The sequence below is a fragment of the Myotis daubentonii genome, chromosome 16 (assembly GCF_963259705.1).
Source record: "Myotis daubentonii chromosome 16, mMyoDau2.1, whole genome shotgun sequence".
NCBI classification, from domain to species: Eukaryota; Metazoa; Chordata; class Mammalia; order Chiroptera; family Vespertilionidae; genus Myotis; species Myotis daubentonii.
This window is the reverse complement of record NC_081855.1, coordinates 37,769,340-37,796,726: the sequence shown is the minus strand read 5'-3', so window position 1 is coordinate 37,796,726 and position 27,387 is coordinate 37,769,340. Positions and strand designations below refer to the sequence as shown.

Here is a 27,387-nt window from a genome sequence, read left to right as displayed (position 1 = left end):
AAGTTCTGCAGGACTTGTGACCATCAGTGCCCATGACACCTGGGGGACAGAGAGAATGCTGGGGTGGGGTGGGGTGGGGTGGGGTGGGGTGGGGCGGGGCGGGGCGGGGCGGGGCGGGGCGGGGCAGGGCTGAGAACAGTGCATCCTCACAGGTTCCCAAGTGATGCTGATGCTGCTGGCCTGGGGCCTCACCGGCCTAAGAGATGCTCCTTCCAGACTCAGAGGGAAGTAATCCTGGGCCTGGGTTAAGAGACTGCTGACCTCATAGGATAGAGGTTGGTATTAGTCTCAAGCCAGAGGGCCTAAGGCTCCCAAAAGGTCTGCATCACTTACCAAAGACAGAAGGATCTGATAGTCTGGAAGTAGAAAGGCTCTGAACCCCAACCAGCAAACTTGGGCATCCCAGGACCGGCAATCCCGCTTACTGGATCTTGTGATCTTTTTATTTATTTATTTTCAAAATATTTTTATTGATTTCAGAGAGGAAGGGAGGAGAGAGAGAAACTTCAATGATGAGAATCACTGACTGGCTGCTTCTGCATGCCCCACATGGAGGATTGAGCCCGCAACTAGGGCATGTGCCCTGACTGGGAATCGAACCATAACGTCCTGGTTCGTAAGTAGAAGCTCAACCACTGAGCCACGACGGCTGGGCTCTTGTGATCCTTTTAAACCACTTAAAAAAAAAAAATTCCCTCTTATGTATCAGGTACTTTACAAACCTTATTTCTACTCTGTAATTTAACCATGCAAGGAGCTACCCCAGAAGCTTGCAGAGGTGGGATTTGAACCTAATTCTAAAACCCAGGCTCTTATCCACTAGGTGATTCTGCCATAAGACAAGACGGAACAGCTAATCTTAGGAAGAGGGGCTCCCCATACCCCAAGTAGTTGTGCCCCATGCCCCACCCTCTCTTACCCCAGGCAGATTTAAATTCCAAACAAAGAGAGCTTGGACAATTAGGATGATGAATAAGAGGGAAAGGATTCTCAGAAAAGAGAAAAACAATCACCAAGGTGGGGCAAGCTAGTTGTAAACTTTGCCTTCTTAGAAGCAAGGAGCTGGACCCGCAGCTCACTTCTAGCTCTAAGATTATAGGAGGCAACTATATTTACTATGTTTAAAGAGAGCTATTTTCTAAATTAAGAAACACAAGAGCTCCTTGACTGCTAATCTTCTCAGCTGGAGGAAAACCTGTCTTTCCTGGACTAGCAGGAAACAGGGAAACAAACCTAAAATTATAGCAGACCTGTTCAGATCAGCCACAGAAGTGGGGTGCATATGGCTCTCAATGGTGAATCCCCATTTAAAGCTCACAAGGGATAATTCAGAGCTCAATTCCGTCCCCTCAGGTCCCCATATTCCAGCCCTTCCTGGGGCCCAGTGCCTTCACCCCTGGATTGTGAACTGATGGCTGTGCCTTCCCTGTCTGTTCACTGCTATATTCCCACCCAGAAGCATAGCTGTTAGCACATCCGAGGTGCAAAAGGTGTTGCACGAATCAACACATTCCCATCATGCCTGTGATGTCCACTGGGTCTCAGCCAGCTGCCAGGACTCCTTAGCTACACCCTAGATGGTTAGGGCTGTTTGAACTACAGTAAAATCAAGAGGCTGGGAAATTCACTTCTTAAAACTTATTTTAATATCCTCCCCACCCCCCAGATTGGGAAAGGCCAAAACAGTCTGGCTGGATTTCATTACAAATTAATACACATTTAAAAAATCAGTTTAAAGTAAATCAACATCATGGCAATAAGGGATTATCCTTGGAAAAAGTGAAACCCATATTAACAAAATATATCGTGGAAGAACCCCACTTAGTGATTTCACTGGCTATTTAAAAGTCTGGTAAAGGTCAACCTTCTGCATGTTTTCTGGGGCTGGTCCATGCAGCGGAAAGAGGCCTTGCCCAGACTCAACCGAGCCCAGGCAGCTTCAACTAGGCCCTAGACTCAACGAAAGCAAGGAGAGAGGGCATCCCTTCTTTAGGACCAGGTAGAAAAAAAAGGTAAGTAAAGTCCTGCAGCTTCGTGTAGCCCATGCGGAAAAAGGAGGCAGGAAGTTAGAGGGAAAGCGTAAAGATGCAGCATTTCTTCAACTGCTAAAAAAGTTACAAAATTTTTACAAGATTATTGAGTGAGAGGGAGGAAAAAAGGAACAGAATTTAATATTCGGAGTAAATTTAAATCTAGTGTCAACTTCACCTCTTCATGTGCAGACACCATCCTTTTGGCATTGTGCTCAACCTTTGAGATCCCCTGGGTACTCTCTGCTTTGTAGCTTGATTGTAATAGTTAAAAAAGGTATTTTACACACACATCATGTGTGCACAGATATTTGTCTGTGTGTTTATGTGCACGTGTGTATAAATATACACTGCAATAAAACAGCTTTAGAAAGTTGGCAGCACCAAGGGCTCTGGGGCTGAATTCCTTCTATTCAGAGTCCACGGGATGATACCTACCCACATGCCTCTCTCCAATTTGGAACTCCGCTTCCCTTAAGACGGCCTGATACTGGGGCGAGGGGCAGGTTCATAGAACAAACAAAGGACCTAAGAAACATGTCACCAGTGGCATTTATCACATATAAAAGAAACACTAGAGTCTTGAGTTAGTTGAGAGCTCTCTACCCTTCCTGACTCCCCTCCCCCTGCCCAGGGAACTCGCATGCCTGAATGCTGCATCTTTAAATATTTCTGGCTGAGCCCTTTTGCCACATATGTCAGTAACATTCCAAGCTGGCTACCACATGTTCGGGCTCTGCCTCCTCTCCACTGCCGAGTGCTCTGCTGTTTCAAGGGCACGGTAGGGCCTCGCAGCTCCCATTTTAGCTCCATCTTCAGTTGATCACATCTCAGAAACAGCCACATTAAAAAAAAATATTAGTTCCAAAAAGAGTTCATATTTGAAATACCTATTTCCCTTGAGATTATGTTTTACCTCCACTTAGTGCATCTATTAAAGTGAGTTAGACAAAGTACGTGTGCACATGCACACAGACACACACACCAGCACACACCCACGAAATTTAGAGGTTGGAGGTTATTTCCTGCCAAAAGATCTAACAGAGGAAAGCTTATGTGCTGATGGAGTTTTAATATTGTGGTTAACAAGTAATGTGCACCATTTAGCGAGCACACAGAGACTGTGGGTAGGACTCCTGATCCCTGGGGCACTGGATTTGGCTGCCCAGCCCGTTTTCTGCCTGCCTTTGCAACAGTTGCGATAGTTACTACATTCAGAGAATCCAAGAGGACTGCATGGACAGATGAACCTTTATTTAAAAAAATAGCACTTCAAATAAATTAAAAGGGACAACCGTCAAGTGTTTAAATTGTGAAGAAATAGTTGAAAACCTAGAGAGACCCAAGCTGCAGTCTTCTAACCTCATTCTTTGTCCAATGGCAAAAGCCCACACATCTCAGTACTCCCACTCAATTTTTTCCCTACTGACATGAGGGAAGCAATTGCACACAGGAGACCAGACGGAGGAGAAAGCTGCATCTGATTGGAATGAACATTGCCACGTACTTGCTAATACGGGTTTCACTTTGTGACCAAATGTATTCTTCAAAAATAAAAAAGGGGGGAGGGAAGCTGCATGTTTTCAAAAATTGAAATTATTTAGGGATAAAACACTAACTCTAGTGCCTTTAACGGGCAATAGCAACTTTTTTCCTCCGAAGTCAAACACCATCCCCAGCTGAGCCTTTGTGCTACAAGCTTTTCAGGAGATGTTACCTAAACTTTATTAAAAGAAAAGAACAAGTTTAAATATAGACACTGGACTAGCCCAGTCTGTATTTTCAAGTCCACATTCTTCATCTGAAGCACTGCATCAGGGACCCCCCTGAGTCTGCATGTTTTCAAGTTCACAGTACATGGAACCAGTTTTTCTTTTTAATTTTTTTCCTCACTCAGAGCAGCCACACACAGTGGCCGTTGACGCCGGAACCTCGGGCGGGGCCTTTTCCTACGAGGCCTGGCCAGAGGTGCCCAAGGTTTCTCCTCAATGAGAATCGATGCTGTCATGCTCTATGGATGGGAAAAAAGCAAGAAAATAAAAGCACCTGGTACAGGTTTCATGAGATCCATTCGGATTCGCTATGTTCCAAACCCGCTGCTGAATGCCATTTGTCCACTGTGTGTGTTGAACAGTCTGTGGCCTAGGAGTGGGTCTCAATTCGAAGAACTGTTATTGGACACCCCGGAGGTTGATGCAATAGCAGCTCCAGCAGGGCTACTTGTGGAGACCGACTTTCGGATGTGAGGCAGCAAGTAGGGGTCACAGGCCAGCTGCTGGACATCGATGCGGTCCTCCTTTCGGTAGGCCAAGCATCGCCGAATAAATGCCTGAAAGGAAAGTTTCTTGAAGCAAGCCTGAAGCAGGTAACCTGGTGCCCCAAGAGGGAAGCCTGAGGTTCCCAAGCAGCTGCCAGAGCCCTTCCTGGACCTGCCGTGCAGACCTGGAGAAGACCAGGGAAGGAGGCGCACTGGCAGCAGGGCCTCTCTGTGGTCACTGACTCCTTCCCAGATGGAGGCGGCTGAGCCATTCCTGAGGGGGAATGGGCATGACCTCTAAATACCTCTGCCCCCAAAGCACACAGACCAACACAGAAAACTCCCTTTGCCTTGGCTGGTTCGCGTGGGCACAATCTACATTCACGGTCCTGCACCCACAATCCATGGCCTCATGTGACCTTCCTGAGGAAGTGGGAATTGTAATGACTACCGCCAAAGGCAGAGTGAGGAGACCAACACTAACACCACAATGTGCCACAGACTGGTAAATGCCTCCCCTGTGTATCTCATTCTTCCCTGAAAGATCGTTAAGCAAACGAGTGGACACATACCTAAGTAGTAAAGGAAAACCCAGATAGGACTTGTCTCCCCAAGAGACATAAAGGCATCCTGTGAGTTGGGTTTAATTAGAATCCTAATTTACTGCTAACATAGAGGTTTCCTTGGCATTAGGTATGAAAGGCTATGTAGTCTGTTCTTCAAGAAGCAGATCATCTATCTTTTTCACCAGACAGTTCTTTTTAATCAAAGTCTTATAATTATTTTAAATAAGTGAATCAATTTTTAAAAATCTAAAATACCATCAACCAAAGTCTACTTTACTTGAGGGTGATAATGGCATCTCCACGGAGGTTCTCTGATTTTAACAAATGTACCATGCTGGTGTAGGCTGTTGACAGTGGGAAAGGCTGTGTGTGTGTGTGTGCGCGTGTGTGTGTTGGGGGGGGTGGCGGGAGGAGGAGGAGGGGCGCGGTGGTGGAGGGGAGCGGACAGGGAATATATGAAAACTCTATTTTCCACTCAAATTTGTTGTGAATCTAAAATTGTTCTAAAAAATAAAGTCTATTTCTAAAAATCTAAAACATGAAATGAATAAATGCTTTTCTACCCCCCCCCATGTTTAATTAATAAAACACAAAAGTATAATACCAATCCTGTTTTCAAAATAAAGGACATCTAGAGGTAATTACTTGATTAAAGCATTTGGAAGATAAAAACAAATTCACAGAAGTGACCATAATGATCCTTGGTCTTTAAAAATAAATCTTCGGCCCTGGCCGGTGTGGCTCAATTGGTTGAGTGCCCCATGTACCAAAAAGTTGCTGGTTCTATTCCTAGTCAGGGAATATGCACCCAGAAGGGGTACGCAGGGGCCAATCAATGTTTCTCTCACATTGATGTTTTTCTTTCTCTCTCTGTCTCTCCCCCTCTCTCCTTTCCTCTCTCTAAAATCAATTAAGCCGAAACCGGTTTGGCTCAGTGGATAGAGCGTCGGCCTGCGGACTGAAAGGTCCCAGGTTCGATTCCGGTCAAGGGCATGTACCTGGGTTGCGGGCACATCCCCAGTGGGAGATGTGCAGGAGGCAGCTGATCGATGTTTCTCTCTCATTGATGTTTCTAACTCTCTATCTCTCTCTCTTCCTCTCTGTAAAAAATCAATAAAATATATTTTAAAAAAATAAAAACCTTAAAAATAAATAAATAAAATAAAATCAATTAAAAAAATAAGCCTTTCTTGCCCTGGCCGGTGTGGCTCAGTTGGTCAGAGCATCATCCCTTATACCAAAAGGCTGTGGGTTCCATTCTCATGGGGGTACATACCTAGCTTGTGGGTTTGATCCCCGGTCAGTCAGGGCACATATAGAAGGCAACCAATTAATCTTCTTTCTCGCATCAATACATCTCTCTCTCTCTCCCTCTCTCTCTCTCTCTCTCCTTTCCCCTCTCTTGCATATCATCAGGTAGAGGATTAAAAGAAAAAACAAACAAAAAAATCCTTCCTTAGTGAAATACCTGGAACTGGAATTAAACAGGTTTTCTTGGGTTGGACACTAGTCAAATACTTTTACATCTTGACTTTTCTCTCTATACAGCTGCCAGTAAAGGCTTTTGAAACAGCAATCCAATCACATAGTTGCCCTGATTAAAACCTTCAACTGCTTCCCATCAGTTCACAATCTGCCCTGCTGTCTCTCCTACCACTCTCCCCTCTGCTCTGCCCTCACTGTGGACCTGCTAAGCTCACACTCACATCTAAGCTTTACTTACTTTTCTCTGCTCAGAATATTCTTCTCCCAAATCTGTACATGGCCCCCCACCTTCACATCATTCAAGACTGCTCAAACCTCACATCATCACGGAGGCCTTCCCTGATCATGCCATCAAAAACGGCTTCCCACTTCACCCCCTTACTCTGATTTATTTTCTTCATAACATTTATCACCATCTGAACTGTATCATTTTTAGTTATTGTTTGTCTCAACTAGTTGGATGCAGACTCCTTAAGGGCAGGGACCTTATCTGTGTAGTTCCTTTTCTTTTTGAAATATATTTTTATTGATTTCAGAGAGGAACAGAGGAGACAGAAACATCGATGAGAGATAATCATGGATCGGCTGCCTCCTGCATGGGGATAGAGCCTGCAACCCAGGCATGTGCCCTGACCCGGAATCTAACTGGCAACCTCCTGGTTCATGGGTCGATGCTCAACCACTGAGCCACGCTGGCTACGCTGTAGCACTGTCTACTGTTTAATAGGCACTCAATAAATACTTATTGTGGGAGGAGAGAAGGGTAGGGGTTGGAGAAATACACATTTAGAAGGAAGAGGGTGTTTTAATTACTTAAATTTTGTACTAAAAACCCATCCACTATTGCCCAGAGAAATAATACAAAAAGCAAAGCAGTAATTTCTGCTGGCCAATTTGGTCAGAACTTACCTTTGCTTCAGGTGTTACTACTGGCTTTGGCGGAAACTGCACTTCAGTAGCTTTAAGAATAGTATTTTCTTGCAGAATGTCTTGCTGGGACTGGTTATGGCCAAAAGGCTGTCATATAAAAATAAAAATAAACAAAGGTGGGCCTCTGGTTAAAACAAAAGAGAACAATTCAAAATTCCTGGGAGGAGCAGAGAAGACACCTTAAGAATTGCTATAGGGGCCGAAACCGGTTAGAGCGTCATCCTGCGGACTGAAAGGTCCCAGGTTCGATTCCGGTCAAGGGCATGTACCTGGGTTTCGGACACATCCCCAGTAGGAGATGTGCAAGAGGCAGCTGATCGATGTTTCTAACTATCTGTCTCCCTTCCTCTCTGAAAAAAATCAATAAAATATATTAAAAAAAAAAAAAGAATTGCTATAGGGAACTTTGGAGATAATCTCCTTGAACTCTGTCATTTTTTAAAAAATAGATTTTATTGATTTCAGAGAGGAAAGGAGAGGGGGAGAGAGAAACATCAATGATGAGAGAGAATCATCGATCGGCTGCCTCCTGCATGCCCCCCACTGGGGATCGAGCCTGCAACCCAGGCATGTGCCCTTGGCTGGAATCGAACCCAGGACCCCTCAGTCCGCAGGCCGACGCTCTATCCACTGAGCCAAACCAGCTAGGGCATGAATTCTCTCATTTTTATAGATAAAGGGTGCAGAGGGCTGAGAGCTTAAATGACTTGCTCACAGTCCAACATCTAGGTTAAGGCAGAGTTGAAACCAGGGGCAGATCTGCTGTGTCATCCTCTGCTAAGCTTTGCTTACAGCAAAGAAAAAGAAGATGCAGAGCGGGAACCAGCAACCTCTTTTGCCCTCAGTGATACCTGCGGGCTTAAGCAATACATGTGACACTAGCAGGCCCAAGACACAGATAAAAAGAGATAGAAAAGTGAAAGAGTAGAAGGGGTAAGGCCAGACTTGGGGGAGGGGAAAAAAAAACTAAACAGGTCCTAGACAGTTTGGCTCAGTGGATAGAGCATCGGCCTGTGGACTGAAGGATCCAGGGTTCGATTCCAGTCAAGGGCACATGCCTGGGTTACGGGCTTGGTCCCTAGTTGGGGGGCATGCAGGAGGCAGCCGATGGGTGGTTTTCTCTCATCACTGATGTTTCTATCTCTCTCCCTTCCTCTTTGAAATCAATAAAAATATATTTTTAAAAACAACAGAATTGGGGCTACTTAGTGGCTTTATCTGTGCCTCAAACTGCCATTTTCTAGTAAACTCTGAAAAATTAGGTTAAGTCCTAATGTCACTTCTACAGTGTTTCTACTTATAGATCACAAAACAACTCTTCCTGAATAACCTCTGCCACTACTCTCGGCAGCACTTCCACATTACCAGAGTAAAAAATGATAAATAACCCCTCCTAGTTTGGATTAGAGAAGTGGGATAAATAAACAAAGAAAACAAGAAGCTAAAGAGGAAGCTGAAATCTAAATTAAGAGCTCAGCACCTCCACATTACCAGAGTATAAGTGATAATTAACCCCTCCTAGTTCTGAATAGCTTCCTGATTAGAGAAGTGGGATAAATAAACAAAGAAATCAAGAAGTTAAAGAGGAAGCTGAAAGCTGAATTAAAAGTTCAACACTTCCACATTATCAGAATATAAGTACTGTAATAATTAACCCCTCCTAGTACTGAGTAGCTTCCCAACTAGAGAAGTGGAGTAAAGAAAGAAAACAGGAAGTTAAAAGGAGCTCGGTCTGGGGATTGTAATGAAAATACTAAGAGTCCAGGAGAGTTGCAGAACTCCCAAATGGCTTATACCCACAGCCTGAGGAGAGCACTGAAACATGTGGACACACTGACAGCAGAAATAGGAGTAGAAATACACAGCTGGATCCTAATAGATACATTTATAAGATAGTGTGCTCACAAGGAAAAAACAAGTGTGAAAATTCATTAGGTTATACTTTACTACCTAGGTTATTACTTGTTCTAATGATATGTCACTTTGATCAGAGGTAACAGACAATGAATACTTTCTGACACCACCTCCCAGTATAGAAATATAAAGCATGCTTTTATTAATAATAGCTTTAACTAATGGGGTGGTTGGGAATAAAGGGCCCTGCCAATATTTCAAGTTTCAAGTTTGGGGACCCTTATGAATGGCTCCTGGGAAGATTGTATACTTTAATAAACTATTTCACATAATTCCCTATAGCATATTATTAGAACCAAAACATATCCTGGATCTAACTGAGAACAGCAAAGAAGACATGTTTCCACATGAGTCCCAGAAGAATTCATTAAGTGTTCTAGGGTCGAAAATTTCTGCTTATACATAAAGCTATTATTATTCTGTATTTTGTTCAAACCACAACTTTCAAGATTCCGTTTTGTATAATCCAATGATTAACCCCAAGAGAATAATCCACACCGTACCATTCTGTACATGTACCACCCAAGACAGAAGTCAAGCCAAAACATCTGACCGTCTTCCTTACCTTCCTTCCATAAAGACACTGGTAGAAGATCACACCCACTGACCAGACATCAACTTTATTTGAGATCTTTGGTGGTTCTTTCCCAACCACAAAACACTCTGGTGGTAAATACCTGGGAAAAGAGGGAAATAAGAATTCTCAGAAAAGTGACTGTATAAATCTAAGACATGTACAGACAAAGGTAAATACCTTGTTGGAAATGAAAATATCTGAATTTTAACAGCTGAAAAAGCAACTTAGACCTAGCTGGAGAAAGTTGATGAAAAGACACTCTAAAATAAAAAGGCAGTAATGTCCTATGAAAACTTAAAATACATTTCTCTACTCACTGAGAGAGGTAAATATTCTCTCTGGTTCCTATTTCACCCACTCCAGCCTCCTTTCCCAGGATTGTCCCTAGTATAAGTAATCATTCAACAAAGGTTTAAGGGGTGGGGCATAAATGATGTGCACTCCCTTTTATAATAGCTGCATCAATATAACCAGAGGTGGTGTCGGTTTCCTCTCATGTTGGCTGAAGATGTTGGTAAAATAACTATTTTAAAAGTCCCAATGATTTCAGGACCCAGAAGAAATCTCTGAGGAGAATGGCTCTCTTCTTAATGTAGCTTCTTTGGGTAATCTGGACTGGAAATAACTACAATATATAATCAATAGTGGCAGTGAAGTCCCTATTATCAAAAGATATTTTACTACTAATAAAATAGTATTATTAGTAAATAATAATTATTTGCTAATAATTTAGCAAAATATTTCCCACTTTAAAGGTGATCAGGGAATTACTAGAAGACTAACAGTGCAAAAAAAGCTAAACAAACTAGTTGTTAGAACAACTCAATCCTCATCTGAATTCCTTCCCTCCCCATCCACCCCTGGCCTCTAAAAAGACTAGCTGGACAGCCAACCACACCATACTGTATGGTACGGAAGGTAAGTACCTCTTGGCATTTAGGAAACCAAACAAATATGCTTCTACTCATTGCCCGGAGTCTTAGCCATGGCACAGCTGGAAGGTGGAATTCTGTAGATAACAGATTGATTTCTGCAGATTTCATGCTGGCAAAATCAATCTGTGAAAAACTATTTTAAAGCTTGCTATGCTTTGGTATAAAAATCTAAATTTTAGCTTGAAGGGGACCACAAGAGTTGAGAGGCAGAAAATGTTCAGATGATGGGCTTTCTTCTTTTTTAAAAAGTTTAGTTTCATGTTGTTTCTCATTTATCATTTTCAACAGACATTTTTGGATGATTAAGACCACTGGCCTAGATTACTATTTCACAATAAAAATTTTTAGCCAAAACACACATTGAGAAATGAAAATACAGATATGGAACTCACAAATGGGGGGGGGGGGGAATGGCACAGAAACAATATAGAAAAAATAATTTATTTTAAAAACAGCTCGCCCTAGCTGGTTTGGTTCAGTGGATAGAGCGTAGGCCTGTGGACTGAAGGGTCCCGGGTTCAATTCTGGCCAAGGGCACATGCCTGGGTTGCGGGCTCGATCCCCAGTGCATGCAGGAGGCAGCTGATCAATGATTCTTTCTCATCATTGATGTTTCTCTCTCTCCCTTTCCCTTCCTCTCTGAAATCAATAAAAATATATATTTTAAAAAATAAAAATAAAAACAGCTATTCCAAGTGCTAAAATCGTCCCTTTTTCATGGTTCTTGACTCTTTAACACATAAAACAAATATGATATTAGATATATAACAAATAGAACTTTTATTCTAAATGATCATTTTAATGTATTTATAACTTTTTTGTGGAGGTGGTGGGGAAGAACAGAAGTTGTTGAACTTGTCCATATGAAGAGTAATAATTTAGCAAAATATTTAGAATACAAAAGACATTGCCACTTAATAGAAGTCTGGCAAATCACTTTCTAGGTCTCAGTTTCCTCCATCTGTAAATGAAGAAATAAACTAGTTCTTCCCCCAAATACTGAAAATAATAAGCATTCTGATTCCCTATCAAGGACTTTGGAAGTAAGAGTCGATGACAGTTTTATAACACTACACTAAAAATTAAAAAACAACAACATAAAACAGAGCTGCATATTCCATGATGATATAATCCTCAGAGAAAAATGATCCTCAAGGCCTAGTCTACAGGTCACTTACTTAAAAGTAGTATTCAATGTAGAATAATTCTAGAACAACCAAATACCATATAGTCACTTAGAATTATGTCCTCCTGTCTATTTGTAGCTCTCTGGGACATTATAGAGGATGATATATTGAGGATGGTGATTATGACAATGTTTCTATCAATATGGAGACTTTTAAAACTTTCATGGAAACCCTTAACATTTTATTTTCTCAGTAGCTCCTCTCTAACTTGCTTTTTACTATTAAACCCAGAAAATACCTCAAATATAACCAAAAGTAGAAAGAATAGTAAAATGAACCCCCAAGTAATCGTCATCTAACTTTAGTATCTACCAACACTCAGTGAATCCTTATTCATATATATCCCTCTCCACTTCTCAGATTGGCTTGAAGCAAATCCCAAGCACCATATAATTTTTATTTAAATTCCAACCACTGACTTTTTATAGCTTAGCAAATATAGCAATAAGTAGCAATGAGAAAACTAACTAAACGTGAAAAGGCTCCACCTTTTAAAAGAACACATTATCAAACAAAGAGCTCAAATTTTTTTTTTTAAATATATTTTATTGATTTTTCACAGAGAGGAAGGGAGAGAGATAGAGAGAATTAGAAACATCGATGAGAGAGAAACATCGATCAGCTGCCTCCTGCACATCCCCCACCAGGGATGTGCCCGCAACCCAGGTACATGCCCTTGACCGGAATCGAACCTGGGACCTCTCAGTCCGCAGGCTGACGCTCTATCCACTGAGCCAAACCGGTTTTGGCAAGAGCTCAAATTTTAAGGTCCAGTGAATTTATACAGCAGAGGTATAGATCTGTTTCCAAAATTTCCAACAGCAGGTATTTCTGTATCATTTAGTGACAGGAACACTAACCCACAATAACCACCATAGTGAATAAACACTGTAACTGTAGCTTCTATTTTAAACCTGGAATCTCAAAAGTTTTAATTAGTGACTAATTTTCACGATAGATACTATCTCCACAACAATGAGAAACATTAGAAATTTTGTGAGTTTTTTTAAAGCAGGATTTGATTGGTTCTTTAATGCACATAACTTAAATATGATCAGACTGATGAAAACAGAGTCGATCCTACATGTTGTAAAAGATATTCCCCCGCTCTTCTCTGTCTGCTTCAGATCAACACCTTCATTCCCAGACAGTCACTAACTATTCTTTAGTCTCAAACATAAGTGATCTACCAACTGACACTGGGGTATAACAGCACGTGTTACCCATCCCTTTGTGCTGCTACTAGAAGCTTCCTTCATGTTCAGAATCACACAAATGTGAAAAGGCAGTCTGTTAACACACATTTACAAAAATAAAGTTAAATGCCTGAGCTGTAGGTATCTTGCATGGTTCTCACTGTCAAAAGTTACATTAGGCAGAAGTAGGATGGTCACAGAACAGGCAGCTGGGTAGGGTGGATGGGGAGAGATGAGTGACAATAGAGGGGAAAAAACATGGCTCAAAACTTTTTAGAACGTGGCTGAGAGATGGATAAATTTCTTGGCAAACTGCAAACTTTTTCCTGTTTAGATGTTAAGGGTTGCTTTTTACATCCTGATTACATATTGATCTTTATAATTTCTTAGTTCTTGAGAATCCATCATCCTCGGGCAACTCTGGAAACAAATCCTTCAGCCCATTAACCCCTGAAGAGAGAGACCTGCATTTGTACTGAAAAGAATTTAGGGCCATTCCTGATACACAAATGAGCAACCTCTTTCTCTACCTACTCACTAGGGTCAACCCTACAGAGGGAAACACACAACTCATCCACCTGGCCACACAGAATCTCTCTCTCAATGATTTTCAAGCAAGGAAAGAAATATTAAGATATAAATATAAATATAAGAGTCAAACTGCTGAAAAGACAGTAACTTTTAGGGAGGAAAATCTGCTTTGGTTTATATTTATAGTATTATTGCCTAAGCAGAAAGCATGTAGATATTCACTATTAATTATAAACACTTCAGTATAGCACAGCCACACCACCAGCCAACCTGACAGATCTCCCAGATACCTACCAATAAGTACCAGCACCTTGTGACGTGAGCTCCATGCCATCCACTGAATTGTAGCTATCATCATCCATGATCTTGGAAAGACCAAAATCTGTGATTTTTATCTCTCCACATGCTGTACCATTTACTAAAAGAATATTACCTAAAAAGATAAAAATCTTCATGAATAAAAAGAGACTTACTAATTAAGAGAAAAAGCCAAGGTAATAACAGACAAGAAGGAGACAACTGAACTCAAACTCCTGCACGCAATACCAAACATCTCAATCCCCAGAATAAAATGAGATCTGGGCTCTGAATGCGGGGGAAGAGTCCTCAGTGTCTGGCTGCAAACTTCTATTTTCCAAGAATCACCTGCTTACTATGCTAAAACCACCACTGTGAGCAGTGGAAATAAATTATAACTCGCCAAAGTAAAATATCACTTGTACAGCTGGTCAGAAATTGTGGGAAAAGTTTCATCTGAACTATCAGTCAAGATCTCTAAACCACGGCGTTTAGAACATTCATTTGGGGAGGGAAGGGCTGTCAAAGAAAACATACAAGGGACTCAAAGATAGTACCACAGTGCCACCTACAGCTCCTAAGGCAGGAAAATGTATTGGATTCAGTGATGGAAAACCCGATCACACAATGGCCATTCTTTTAAAAAAGCACTTCATTGTAATGGATTTTTTAGTCATGTGAACTGTATTAGAATATTAAAGCATAATGAATCGTGAGAGTTAATATGCAGCTACCAGAAGAGGAAAGCAAGCTTTACCACTGTGCCACACCAGGAGGTAAATGGGAATCCCATTCCTAACACCAAAGCTAAGCTGGTTGGAGCTGTCCACAGAGAACACATGCAGACGTCAACAAAGAGTAGAGGCAAGAAGTCCAACTACCCTCTACTTTTTGCTGATGACTATCCAAGTTAGATAGTAACCATACAAAAAGATGGAAAACTCTGCTCGGAATTTAATGTGCAAAATAAGTTGTTAATTTTTGAGCACGTTTCAAAGAGACCTGGAGTAGAGGAACTGCTGTGCCCTGTGAGTAATGGGAAAAAACACAGCGGGGCAGTTCTTTCCTAATCGGGCTGACATCAGGAAATGCCCGGCCTCTAAAGACAGGGCATTGTTTCTCCGAGCGTTTATTAGGGCCCGCCCTCCTAAACCCAGTGCTTCGTGGCCAGGGCTCTTCTATTCCCACACCTACTCAAGCAAACTAAAGTCAGATGGTTTTAGCCTTCTTGGCTCCTGCCAAATTCTCTCACTTTATACAAGTAAGTCATTTATAAGACCAAAGAAAAGCCACCAATACTGTCTCCTAAAAGTTAGACATACCTGGTTTGAGGTCATAGTGTATGATGGGAGGTTTTATTTCATTTAAGTACTTTAAAGCATTCACAATCTGCATGATAATGGATCGGGCCTCTTTCTCCGACATTAATTTGTGCTGTTTCAGGTAGAAGTCCAGATCATTTCCCTCACAGTATTCTAATACTGTACAAAACCTAAAGACAAATAAACCAACATTTGACCGCGAGATGAGAGCAAGCAGATTAAGACTAACTAAACCAGTCCCAGTGAAAACTTCAGGTAATTAGCTTCTCCTTCCTTCTTTGTTCCTTAAAAAAAACCCAAAAAACTCTTCTATTCTTTATTCAGTATTAGCTACTTGAGTGGGCAGAGGAAGAAACCGCTTACTCTCTTGGTGAGGAGCCTCCAACCCCCCACATTGGAATCTGTTGAGCTAAATAAAGCTCACACGTGGACACCTCAACTGCAATGTATTTAAGGTAGGTATCTTTTTGAAAGGGTCTCCTTTACATATACAAGCTACACCCCATTTCTAAACAAGCATATGTGATCAAATACACAGTTCTCACTACAAATATTTTCAGACCCTGACAGTGAGGAAAAATCTCAGGTTTGCCCGGGTCCCAAGGATTGACTGCAAATCATGCCTCCTGATAGTTTGACACAATACGGTACTACCATTTCTCTTTGCTAAACAAAAGGTATAAAAGAGCTTTGTAAAGTATAGTATCTGTGGTTCTAATAAATGTGTTATTACATAGTATGAGTTTTCTTCCTTCACTTATATCAATACATTAAACAGACCCAAATTTAAAATTGCATGTGTTTATCTTTGAAGGCAATTATAAACTTAAGTAAGGCATCCTGAACTGTTTGAGTAGTCCTGAGAAGAACACCTTTTAAACGATTGACAATATGGTTGTATGACCCAGGGTCTAGTCAGGAAATAAAAATCACTTGAGTATTTAAAACAGAGAGGCTTTAATTCAGGGAACTGAACACATAGATGATGAAAGACCTGAGAAGACAACTGGCCAGTGAGGTCCCCCAGAGATCCTCTAGAGCAGGAAGCCATTAGCACCCTAAGGCCAGAGGGCCAGAGGGAGATGGTGCAACCAGAACCCAGGGTCACCAAGGGAAAGTGGAACCACAATGAGAGAGGGGTGTCCTCTATCCCCCACCATCTCTGTCTCCCTATTGGCTGAACCCAGCTGAACAACAACTGACACACAAACACAGCCTGCAAGGGCCAACTCACCTAAGATGCAGAACAGGGGAAGAATGAGCAGACAAGAGAACAAACAAACTCAGGACTAAATCTACGGGCTGCCGGGCAATTTGAAGCCTCCAAAATGCAATGCAATGCAATGTAATGTGGACATACATAGCCCTGTGGGATCCCAAACTGAACAACAGCTTTATGCTCCTTGTGAAACATACTAGGGCATGCTAGCACCCTATTTGAGAATGTTTGAAATTTGTAGATTCTCTGAACTGAAACCAGAAATCTGAGATATGGATTCTCATGCTTAGTTGATTTATTCTTTGACCCAAATGCAAGGTAAAAATAAAATCTCACTTTTAACACTCAAACAACTCATAGAGGTCTTTCTTTTTATTTTTTTGTATTAGACATTTTATTTTAAAAAAAGGAAATGTATTATAACCTAAAATAGATTACATAACATATATAGTATATATTTAAATCTTTAAAATATTTTTGTGTCTAGGTTCAGTTCTTCTAAAATGCTGGTCTGACTTACTGTTGATGAAAATTCATCATACACACAATAGGAAGAACAAAGTAAACAACTCAAGAATAGCACAGATTCAACTCAATTTCTCAGATAAGTTAAAGTATGTATGCAATTCAAAACAGCAGATAATCAAAGTCGCATATTTATTATCTTTGTACTTATTATTTTTGTACTTATGTTTTGGGGAGTAGAAGTGAGGGTCCTATCTAGTGTTCAAGGGATTTACTCAAAACAAAACAGTAAAGCCACCCTGTGGAGATCTGCTCTCCACCTAGATATTTTTTCTCAATCCCAATCCATGCTAAACACACCTGGCTATGCCTGGTACAAGGGCCACTTACTGGAAACGGGAAATCCCAGAGATGATAGCTTATGTTCCCAAATGGAATTGTGGTCTCTTTTTGAGGTCACTTCTAAATGTGCATTGGTTCTCTGTATAGCAATTTCTGAGATAGTTGCTGTCTGAACAGGCCAAAACTCCTAAAATTACTCTGGGGGTCTAAAGGAATACCTGCAAACCATACCCAGGATATGTCCTCCTGACTCAGTTCAAACTTCTACAAAGAAAATGTTTCCAAATGCTGAAACATTTCTCAACTGCTGGATAAACCCAGAGGTAGTACTAGAGCAGTGATGGCGAACCTTTTGAGCTCGGCGTGTCAGCATTTTGAAAAACCCTAACTTAACTCTGGTGCCATGTCACATATAGAAATTTTTTTATATTTGCAACCATAGTAAAACAAAGACTTATATTTTTGACATTTATTTTATATATTTAAATGCCATCTAACAAAGAAAAATCAACCAAAAAAATGAGTTCGCATGTCACCTCTGACACGCGTGTCATAGGTTCGCCATCACTGTACTAGAGCTTATCTATACCTGGTAATGAAATAACAATATTCAAAATTATTAAAGATCTTAGACAACTTCTGATTCTCAAATCTCCACATATAAAATGAGAAGGCTGAACTGAGATCCCGCCCAATTCTTTATAACATCTTACAAAGCTATGAACCTATATTTTAACACTTTTAAAAGGTCTGTCAGTCTCCAGGGTGGGGTGGAGACGTGATTGAACAGTCCACACTCACTGGTGCATGTAAGTGGGATGCCAGCACCAATTTGTGTCAGATTCTGAGAGCTGATAGTTAAATTTCCAGGAATTCTGTGAGCTGGGTATTAAGCCACAGGTAAAATACATGGATAAACAAAAGGCAGTTATGGCCAAACAGAATATATCTGGTCATAAAAAGGAAGTTCTGATACATGACACAAAAAGGATAAACCTTGAAAAAAAGTCATACTAAGTAAAAAGCCAGTCACAAAAGCCCACACCTAAACGATTTATTCACATGAAAGTTCAGAATAGGAACTCTATAGAGTCAGAAAGTGGATTAGTGGTTGCTTAGGGCTGGGGGTAGGAGGTGGAGAAATAGGGAGATGATAACAAAGGTACAAGGTTTCTTTCTGAGGTGATTAAAATTGACTGTGAAGATGGTGGTGCATTCTGTGAATATACTAAAAACCACTGAATTGATTATACACTTTAAAATAGCAATATTCAACCGGTGTGCCATAAGAATTTTAAAAACATGCAATACCTGACTATTTAGTCTGGGGCACTGACCTCTTTTCCCTTAGATTGTCAAATAAAAAGATGACAACAGCCAACACAATAGCTGTTGGGTATGAATCAAAATTATACCTATTTTTAAATGTCAGATCGGCAAGAATATATTTTGGTGTACCACAGAATTTTAGTAGTTTATGTGTGAAATGAGAAAAAGGTTGAAAACTGCTGCTTTAAAAGAGTGAACTACATGGTAAATAAGTTATATTCCAATAAACTGTGTGTGTCTAATTGCTAACTTGAAACTGGATATGTTGAGAGTATTTATAACACAGAAATCGGCAAATATTACAAATTATCCCCATCTTTCTCCCCACCAAGCTGAATGTTAAACATTTATAGCACCAACTGCACACATCCTGTGGTCAAGAAATGTCTTAATTCCCATACAACTATTTTCCCATAAATAAATATATTTGGTTCCCTCAAAGTGTTTTTCTTAGGCCCAGATTTAAACTCTATTCCACGAGCAGTCAACACACTACAAGAAAACAGTATTAATTACTAAGCTGAAATGGTGCAGCACTTACGAGTCCGTGTCCAGTGAAAAGTAATCGTACAGCTTAACTATTCTGGGATGATCCAGTTCTTTGTGAATCCGGTACTCCCTACATGCATGCCTGTAAATAAAATGAAAAATTAACATTTGCATTCTGGCTTGTCTTTTAGAACTCATCAAGGATAATCCTAAATATTTTCTTATTTCTCTATTGTTTCTACCTATTCATTCAGATCCATCTGGTTCCCTTATCTTTCCTCATCCTATTTTCTCTACTAGTATCTACCAAGCTGTTGAGAAAATAGTAGGTACTCAAATATTTGTTGAATGAATGGATTTTCATCCTTTCAAAAGTTCATTTAGCTGAAACCAGTTTGACTCAGTGGATAGAGCGTCGGCCTGCAGACTGAAAGGTCCCAGGTTCGATTCCAGTCGAGGGCATGTACCTGGGTTGCGGGCACATCCCCAGGAGGAGATGTGCAGGAGGCAGCTGATCTATGTTTCTTTCTCATTGATGTTTCTCTCTCTCTCTCTCTCTCTCTCCCCCTTCCTCTCTGTAAAAAATCAATAAAATATATTTTAAAAAAAAGTTCATTCAGTGACAATCTTACTTCTTTTATAATTATATACAAGTTTTAGAGCTTTAAAAATTATAAAGACAGTGTTTTCCTCTTCTAAAGCTGATACTTCATATCTATAAATGTTTATAGCCTGGTGTTACATCAAGGGGAGCAATTAGCATATAAACTCCTTGGGTAAAAGGATTATTGGTTATATAAGGCAATTAGCAGCGCTTCCTATGTTTTTTAATCTTACTCCTTACAAAAAGGATTTAAAGGGCTATCAGCTTTACTTTCTTCTAAGAAAATGTGAAATTATGGAAACCACAGTTTTTTGGGAACAAGAATTTAAATATGTGTTAAGAGTTTTTATTTAGTACTTTTCCAATTTAGAAGCATTTAATAAGATTAGGAACACAGAAAAAAAAAAAGATTAGGAACACAAATGTATTATATATTAGGACATATTCATACACTGAATTTTAAAATAATAATAGAACATGTTTATACAATATAATTACAAATAATTTTTATTTAGTTTTTATTTACAAAGAATAGCAGGAAATTATATTTTAAGTAACCTAGCACCATTTAGTTTGGGGCATTTTGTTATAAGGCAAGAGTTATTAAAGAAAACTTTTCCATAGTATGGTAACACACACACACACACACACACACAACCAAAAAAATCCCCAAAAACTAAAAGAAGTGGTATTTTTTGAAACTGGTGTATTCCAACAGAAAGTTGAGAAAAGAATTGGCGGGGAGAAAGAGGGGGACTGAAATCCAAACTTGTGTATATGTATGTATATGTATGTGTGTATATATATATATATAAAATATATTTTCCCCCAATGGAAACTGTTGGACTAGGCTTATTTTTCAAGCTGCCACTTCTGGCAGTTTTTGCTTCTTTTGATGCTTCATTTCATCATCTTTATCTCTCTCTGAAAAGGAAGACTTGCCACACTTAGAATAGCATTAGAACAGCTGCTACCCTGGGACCAAGAAACCTGTATTGAGTCTGGGCTTTGTGGCCCTATCTCACTGGGTTTCACCACCACTGTACTGGATTGACAGCTTTAACGGAGGCTCCCTGGAAATCCATGCCTCCGGAGCCTCTGTGGAGACGCTAACCAAAGAAGGTGGTTTTGGCCCAATTCCCCATTCCACCAAAGCAGCTCCACACATATCCTTTTTCATATATCAAGAAATATGAAAAATGTGAAGTATTTCATTTGGTTAAAAAAAAAAAGGATCCCGGAGAACCAAGATGGCGGCATAGGTTAATGCCCGAGTTTGCTGCTTTGAACAACTACTTCAAAAGTGAAACCAAAAAATGGAAGGGACATCACCCAGAACCACAGGAACGCTGGCTGAGTGGAAGTCCTACAACTAGGAGGAAAGAGAAACGCACACGGACACTCAGAGGAGGCGCAGTGCTGAAGTCAAATTCTGAGGTGCGGAGTGCGCGGAGCGGGCTGGCGGCGGAGGGCGCGGTTGGCGTTTTCAATCGGGAGGGAGTCGCAGACTCTGAGCTCCAGATCCGGGCGAGTCTTTAGGGACCCAGACTCAAACGGGAGAAGCGGGACTGTCTGGCTTCGGTCAGAGCGAGTGCAGCTTTCTCTCCGAGCTTTGCAGCGGGTGCTGGGACTCAGAGAGGCAGAGCCCCTGGGGAAAGGACTGAGAGCCGCCATAACTGCTCTCTCCGGCCCACCCTGTTGATCCTGTGCGACCTGCCCCGCCCAAGCCCTGCACAGAGGCATTTGCCGGATAGCCTCAGGCAAAGGCTAGATTAGCACCTCCCTAGAGGACAGAAGTTCTCTCACTGCTGACACAGCTGATTCTCATAGCCACTTGGCCTGGAGGTCAAACCCTCCCTGGAATTAGCTACAACAATCAAGATTTAACTATAAGACTGCGAACAAAGACCACTAGGGGGTGCACCAAGGAAGCATAACAAAATGCAGAGACAAAGAAACAGGACAAAATTGTCAAAGGAAGATATAGAGTTCAGAATCACACTTTTAAGGTCTCTCAAGAACTGTTTAGAAGCTGCCGATAAACTTAATGAGATCTACAAGAAAACTAATAAGACCCTCGATCTTATATTGGGGAACCAACTAGAAATTAAGCATACACGGACTGAAATAACGAATATTATACAGACGCCCGACAGCAGACCAGAGGAGCGCAAGAATCAAGTCAATGATTTGAAATGCGAGGAAGCAAAAAACATCCAACCGGAAAAGCAAAATGAAAAAAGAATCCAAAAATGCGAGGATAGTGTAAGGAGCCTCTGGGACAGCTTCAAGCGTACCAACATCAGAATTATAGGGGTGCCAGAAGATGAGAGAGAGCAAGATATTGAAAACCTATTTGAAGAAATAATGACAGAAAACTTCCCCCACCTGGTGAAAGAAATGGACTTACAGGTCCAAGAAGCGCGGAGAACCCCAAACAAAAGGAATCCAAAGAGGACCACACCAAGACACATCATAATTAAAATGCCAAGAGCAAAAGATAAAGAGAGAATCTTAAAAACAGCAAGAGAAAGAAACTCAGTTACCTACAAGGGAATACCCATACGACTGTCAGCTGATTTCTCAACAGAAACTTTGCAGGCCAGAAGGGAGTGGCAAGAAATATTCAAAGTGATGAATACCAAGAACCTACAACCAAGATTACTTTATCCAGCAAAGCTATCATTCAGAATTGAAGGTCAGATAAAGAGCTTCACAGATAAGGAAAAGCTAAAGGAGTTCATCACCACCAGACCAGGATTATATGAAATGCTGAAAGGTATCCTTTAAGAAGAGGAAGAGGAAGAAAAAGGTAAAGATACAAATTATGAACAACAAATATGCATCTATCAACAAGTGAATCTAAGAATCAAGTGAATAAATAATCTGATGAACAGAATGAACTGTTGATTATAATAGAATCAGGGACATAGAAAGGGAATGGACTGACTATTCTTGGGGGGGAAAGGGGTGTGGGAGATGTGGGAAGAGACTGGACAAAAATCGTGCACCTATGGATGAGGACAGTGGGTGGGGAGTGAGGGCGGAGGGTGGGGCGGGAACTGGGAGGAGGGGAATTATGGGGGGGGGAAAAAAGAGGAACAAATGTAATAATCTGAACAATAAAGATTTAATTTAAAAAAAATAAAGAAACTAAGTTTAAAAAAAAAAAAGGAAATGCTGTTCAAAAAACAAACTAGTTTAACCCTTGGTCAGTTGCTCAGTGGTTAGAGCATGGGCCCCGCAGACCGAAAGGTATCGAGTTCAACTCCTGGCAGGGACACGTACCTAGGTTGTAGGTTTCAAACCCTGGTTGGAGCTCATGCAGGAGACAACCAATTCATGTGTGACTCTCTCACATTAATGTTTCTCTCTCTCTGCTCTCCCTCCTTCCCTTCCATTCTCTCTAAAATCCAATGGAGAAAATATCCTCGGGTGAGGATTAAAACAAACAAAAAACAAGCTTAGAAACCTATGGACTAAATAGATATCTGTTCAAGTCATTTTTTTACTCTAGCATACTGTAAATCCATAGTTCCCTGCACTTTTAATGTTTTGATTTTGTGCATTTCAGAGTAGAGACCAATTTCTCTGTCAAGGTACAGAAAACAGAAGAAACGAATGGAGGCAAAAATTAAGAATCAAAGGAAGTGTCATTCAAACTCACCAACTATGGGAATTTGCTGTGTGTCACTGAAAGCTCTCCCTCAAGGTCACATCAGGCTCTAGGCCTGCTTCTCATGCTTCATCAGGCAAGGCAGTGGCTCTGCCATGGCCCTCATATTTCAACTTAGCATCCAAGGGATTAATGCACCATAAATACAGAAACTTTACTAAGAGACTTATCCACTAAAGTGTTAATCTTTGACTCTCTTACAAGTGGATATATATTTAGACTTTCAAAATTATGTTATCCTAGAAGATTAGAAAAGAGTATCTTACAAGAGTATACTAATTAAAATGCAATTATTTCTGCAGAAAGCTTTATATGAAATTGTCCTACTATAGGGTTTTTAATATATTATGTTGGGGCATTAAAGAAATCTAGTAATACCTATTAATGCATTTAGTAATGCAAAAGTAAAACAATCAGTTTACTTTTTGTTTGTGCGTAAGGAGGAGAGGAAAGGAGGTGCAGAATATAACTCAACATTAAAAACAACAGCCTTTTACTTTCTTTGATTTTTTTCCTTCTTTTTTAGCCAAAATAAATGTCTGATTCCAATTGGGACTGGAAAGTCATCCATATGAAAGGAAAAGCAATTGGAAGACCTACTTTGCAGAGTTAGAGTAGCATTTTCATCTTTTATAATATTACCACAACACTACTTTTTAGTTTAATACTGAATTTTTAAAGCACTCTCTAAAATCTGTTATGTGCTTGACATAAACCTCTTTCTTTCTCCTCTTGATATAGTTTGTAATTTTATATAAACCTCTTTAAGGTCAAAGAAATTAATGACATTTTGCTAATTCATTATTCTCTATAGCCTGAAATTCATCAATATGATTTTATATCACTTAGCAAGCAGTATCTTCCAAAGAAGGTGGAAATGCTTAAGAATTTTCCCCAAAGGGGGAAGAAGGTCATAATAACTTGGCACACCCTCTCCCCAGTGTCAACCAGGAAATGGCCACTACCCAGGTGGCTCCACAGAGGTGGTCCGGCATGCTGTTCCCACTTCTGATGAGGAAACAAAGAGTAGGAAGGCACCACTGTGAGCCTGAGCTGGGCCAGTAAAGAGCTAAGAAACCTAAGACAAACTCCTCCACTTGCTCTCTGACTCTGTTTGAAAGAGAAATGTGAGAAAGACAACCAATTCATACCTACCAGGACTTGCCCAATGTATCAAGGGTCCAGGGGTCCTCAAACTTTTTAAACAGGGGGCCAGTTCACTGTCCCTCAGACCGTTGGAGGGCCGGACTATAGTTTAAAAAAAACTATGAACAAACTCCTATGCACACTGCACATATCTTATTTTGAAGTAAAAAAGCAAAACGGGAACAAATACAGTATTTGTATTTGCATGTGGCCCGTGGGCCGTAGTTTGAGGACCCCTGAGGTACACAGTCCTGGCTTCAATACCTCACTGTTTCAAACCGCTGGGGTGTGAACACCTATTGGAGTTCTCTTTAAGGTCAGCCTAGAAGCTGGATACTGAGACTAGGCAAAATATGTACAGATCCTAGCACAGGAACTATCTTCTTGAGAAGACAGTCTTGGTTGACCTTGGTCTTGGCTGACCAAAGTTGATCCCTTGTAGAGTCAATTGGTTTAGAGTGGTCAGTACATACATGACAGCTGGAGGGTATTTTAAAAGAGGGGCATATACTGTTCCAACACTTTTAGGCACCCTGAGGGTCTCAATATAATGGGGACATTTCTCATTTATAACTGGTCAGAACGACATGTGGTTTCCTTCTCTGAAGTGCTCCTGGCACTCACTGAAGACCGCAATTTGTCCCTGCACGTCAAGCAACTGGAATGTACTCCTAATAATGTAACTGCTCCTCAGAAGCATCTGGACTGCAGCTGCCTGTCACGTAAGATACACACAGGACGCCATGCATGAACCACACACAACCCCCTCTCCTACCTCTGCTAAGCCCTCTCTCTCTCACTACCACAGGGACATTCTCTTCCCCAGGGCCAAGAGCCATTGCCAGTCTGCATGGAATAGGAAGAGTTCCTGGATCCCCAGTGAACAATAGGTATAAAGCAAGAGTTGCCTTGGTCCATGTATGAAGAAGTGGTTGATAATGTAGAAATGTTTATTTTTCCCTTTAAGATTTAGAAGCCAACTAAAAGGCTACTTTAAAGTCCACTGTTTTTCCCCCTTCAAAGAACTATTTATAAGAAAAAAACCCAAAACTGTTTGGAGAAAGGAGGAGGGTTCTTTATATCAAAAGAGGCCATCTCACTGAGTCGGCGTGGCTCAGTGGCTTTGCGTCAACCTATTGAGCAAGAGATCAAGGTTCGATTCCTACTCAGGGCACATGCCCGGGTTGCAGGCTCGATCCCCAGTGAGGGGCATGCAGGAGGCAGCCAATCAATGATTCTCTCTCATCAATGATATTCCTTTTCTTCCCTCCCTCCATCCCTCCCACCCTCTCTGAAATCAATAAAAAAGTTTTTTGTTTTTAAAAAGAAAAGAGGCCGTCTCCTTCTTTCAGGGGTAAAACATGTCTAACTCAGTACTTGTACCTACAACAAGGAAACAACATTGAGCACAGTGGGAATCTTAATAGCAAATTGATTCTGTGTGGCCTCCAATGTTCTGAAGCTCAGAGGAAACAAGCATAACCTGACATTAGTGGGACAAAGAAGTTGACAGCTGCACATATAATGACTAGTCCTTCTAAAGAAGGCACCCCCGACCCCAAGTGCAGATGAGGGCCACCACTAGTGGCATTCTGGAGGTAAGCACAATAAATGGGACACTTAAGATCAAGAACGTGAAGACCGACAAACTATGCCGGGGGAGGTGAGCACAGCACTGAGGAGCCGAACAAGCCAAACAAGTACCACTGAGCACACCAGGTCCCCGTCTCCCCTGTCTGTCTCCTCCAAAAGGAAATGACGGCAGCAGCTAAAAAAGCCCCACCAGTCACCTCCCAGGGTCTCCCAACCACTAAAGGACACTCTCCTCTGGTTTCTATAGAAAAGCAACAAGCCTATTTCTGAGGCTTTGTTTATTGTAGCTAATTTTATACAAGACAATGGAAAGGGAGGTAAAGAGCATGGGCTTTGCCGTAGCCGGTTTTGCTCAGTGGATAGAGCGTTGGCCTGCGGACTGAAGGGTCCCAGGTTCAATTCCGGTCAAGGGCATGTACCTGGGTTGTGGGCACATCCCCAGTAGAGGGAGTGCGGGAGGCAGCTGGTCGATGTTTCTCTCTCATTGATGATTCTAACTCTCTAGCCCTCTCCCTTTCTCTCTGTAAAAAATCAATAAAATATATTAAAAAAAAAAAAAAAGAGCACGGGCTTTGGATGAAGGGAAGTCTAGATTTAAATACCATCTCAGCCATTTCTTTTTTTTTTTCCTTTCAAAGTTAATTCTTCATTGTTGAAAGTTTTACATATGTAACCATTTCTTAATTGTTATTTAAATTCTCCTGTGTCAGTCCTCATCAGTAAGGTGGAAAAGTTATTCTCTCCTAGGGTAGTTATAAGGATTAAATGAAACAACAATATATGTAAAGCTTTTAACACAGTGCTCAAACTTCAGCTATTATCACTAAATTTTGAAAAATCAGACACTCTAGTATCACTTACTTGTGGTAATTCTCCTTTTTTTCATCTCTCCAGTTTTTATTTAACTGGTGAATTTTCACAGCTACATATCTTTGTTCTGTTAGGTCAAATGCCTATAAAGAAAAGAAATACATTATGTTCTAGATAAAGGATAAGAATTACAGGCAACTGGTTTGAAGCTTCTATTTAACAGAACAACATACTCAAAGTCCAAGATGCATATTAAATAAAACAGCAGCAGAAGACAACACATCACATTTGTGTTTCAGAGCAGCAAGCATCTTCTTGAAACCTATGATCAGATAATTCAGAAGTCTCCAGACACACTGGCACCAAGGGGTTTAGAACATAAAACTAAGCAAACACCACGAACAGAAAGACAGCCCATGTCTTAACAGACACTTCCAAACAATTCTCTTTCTGGACATCATTTAATCTATTTGGGCCTTTTCTCCCT

General features: G+C 40.8%; 1 protein-coding gene across 1 annotated transcript in view; it reads right to left on the bottom strand.

The window, feature by feature from the left end:
- Positions 1–687: 687 nt before the first annotated feature.
- Positions 688–27,387, bottom strand: part of TLK2 (tousled like kinase 2) — an 89,753-nt gene continuing 63,053 nt past the window's right edge. Inside the window, 7 exon segments of the mRNA XM_059669885.1 lie at positions 688–4,359; positions 7,248–7,355; positions 9,748–9,859; positions 13,903–14,041; positions 15,228–15,397; positions 19,124–19,213; positions 26,952–27,043. Coding sequence (XP_059525868.1) covers positions 4,186–4,359; positions 7,248–7,355; positions 9,748–9,859; positions 13,903–14,041; positions 15,228–15,397; positions 19,124–19,213; positions 26,952–27,043 — 885 coding nt within the window. The 3' untranslated portion in view covers positions 688–4,185.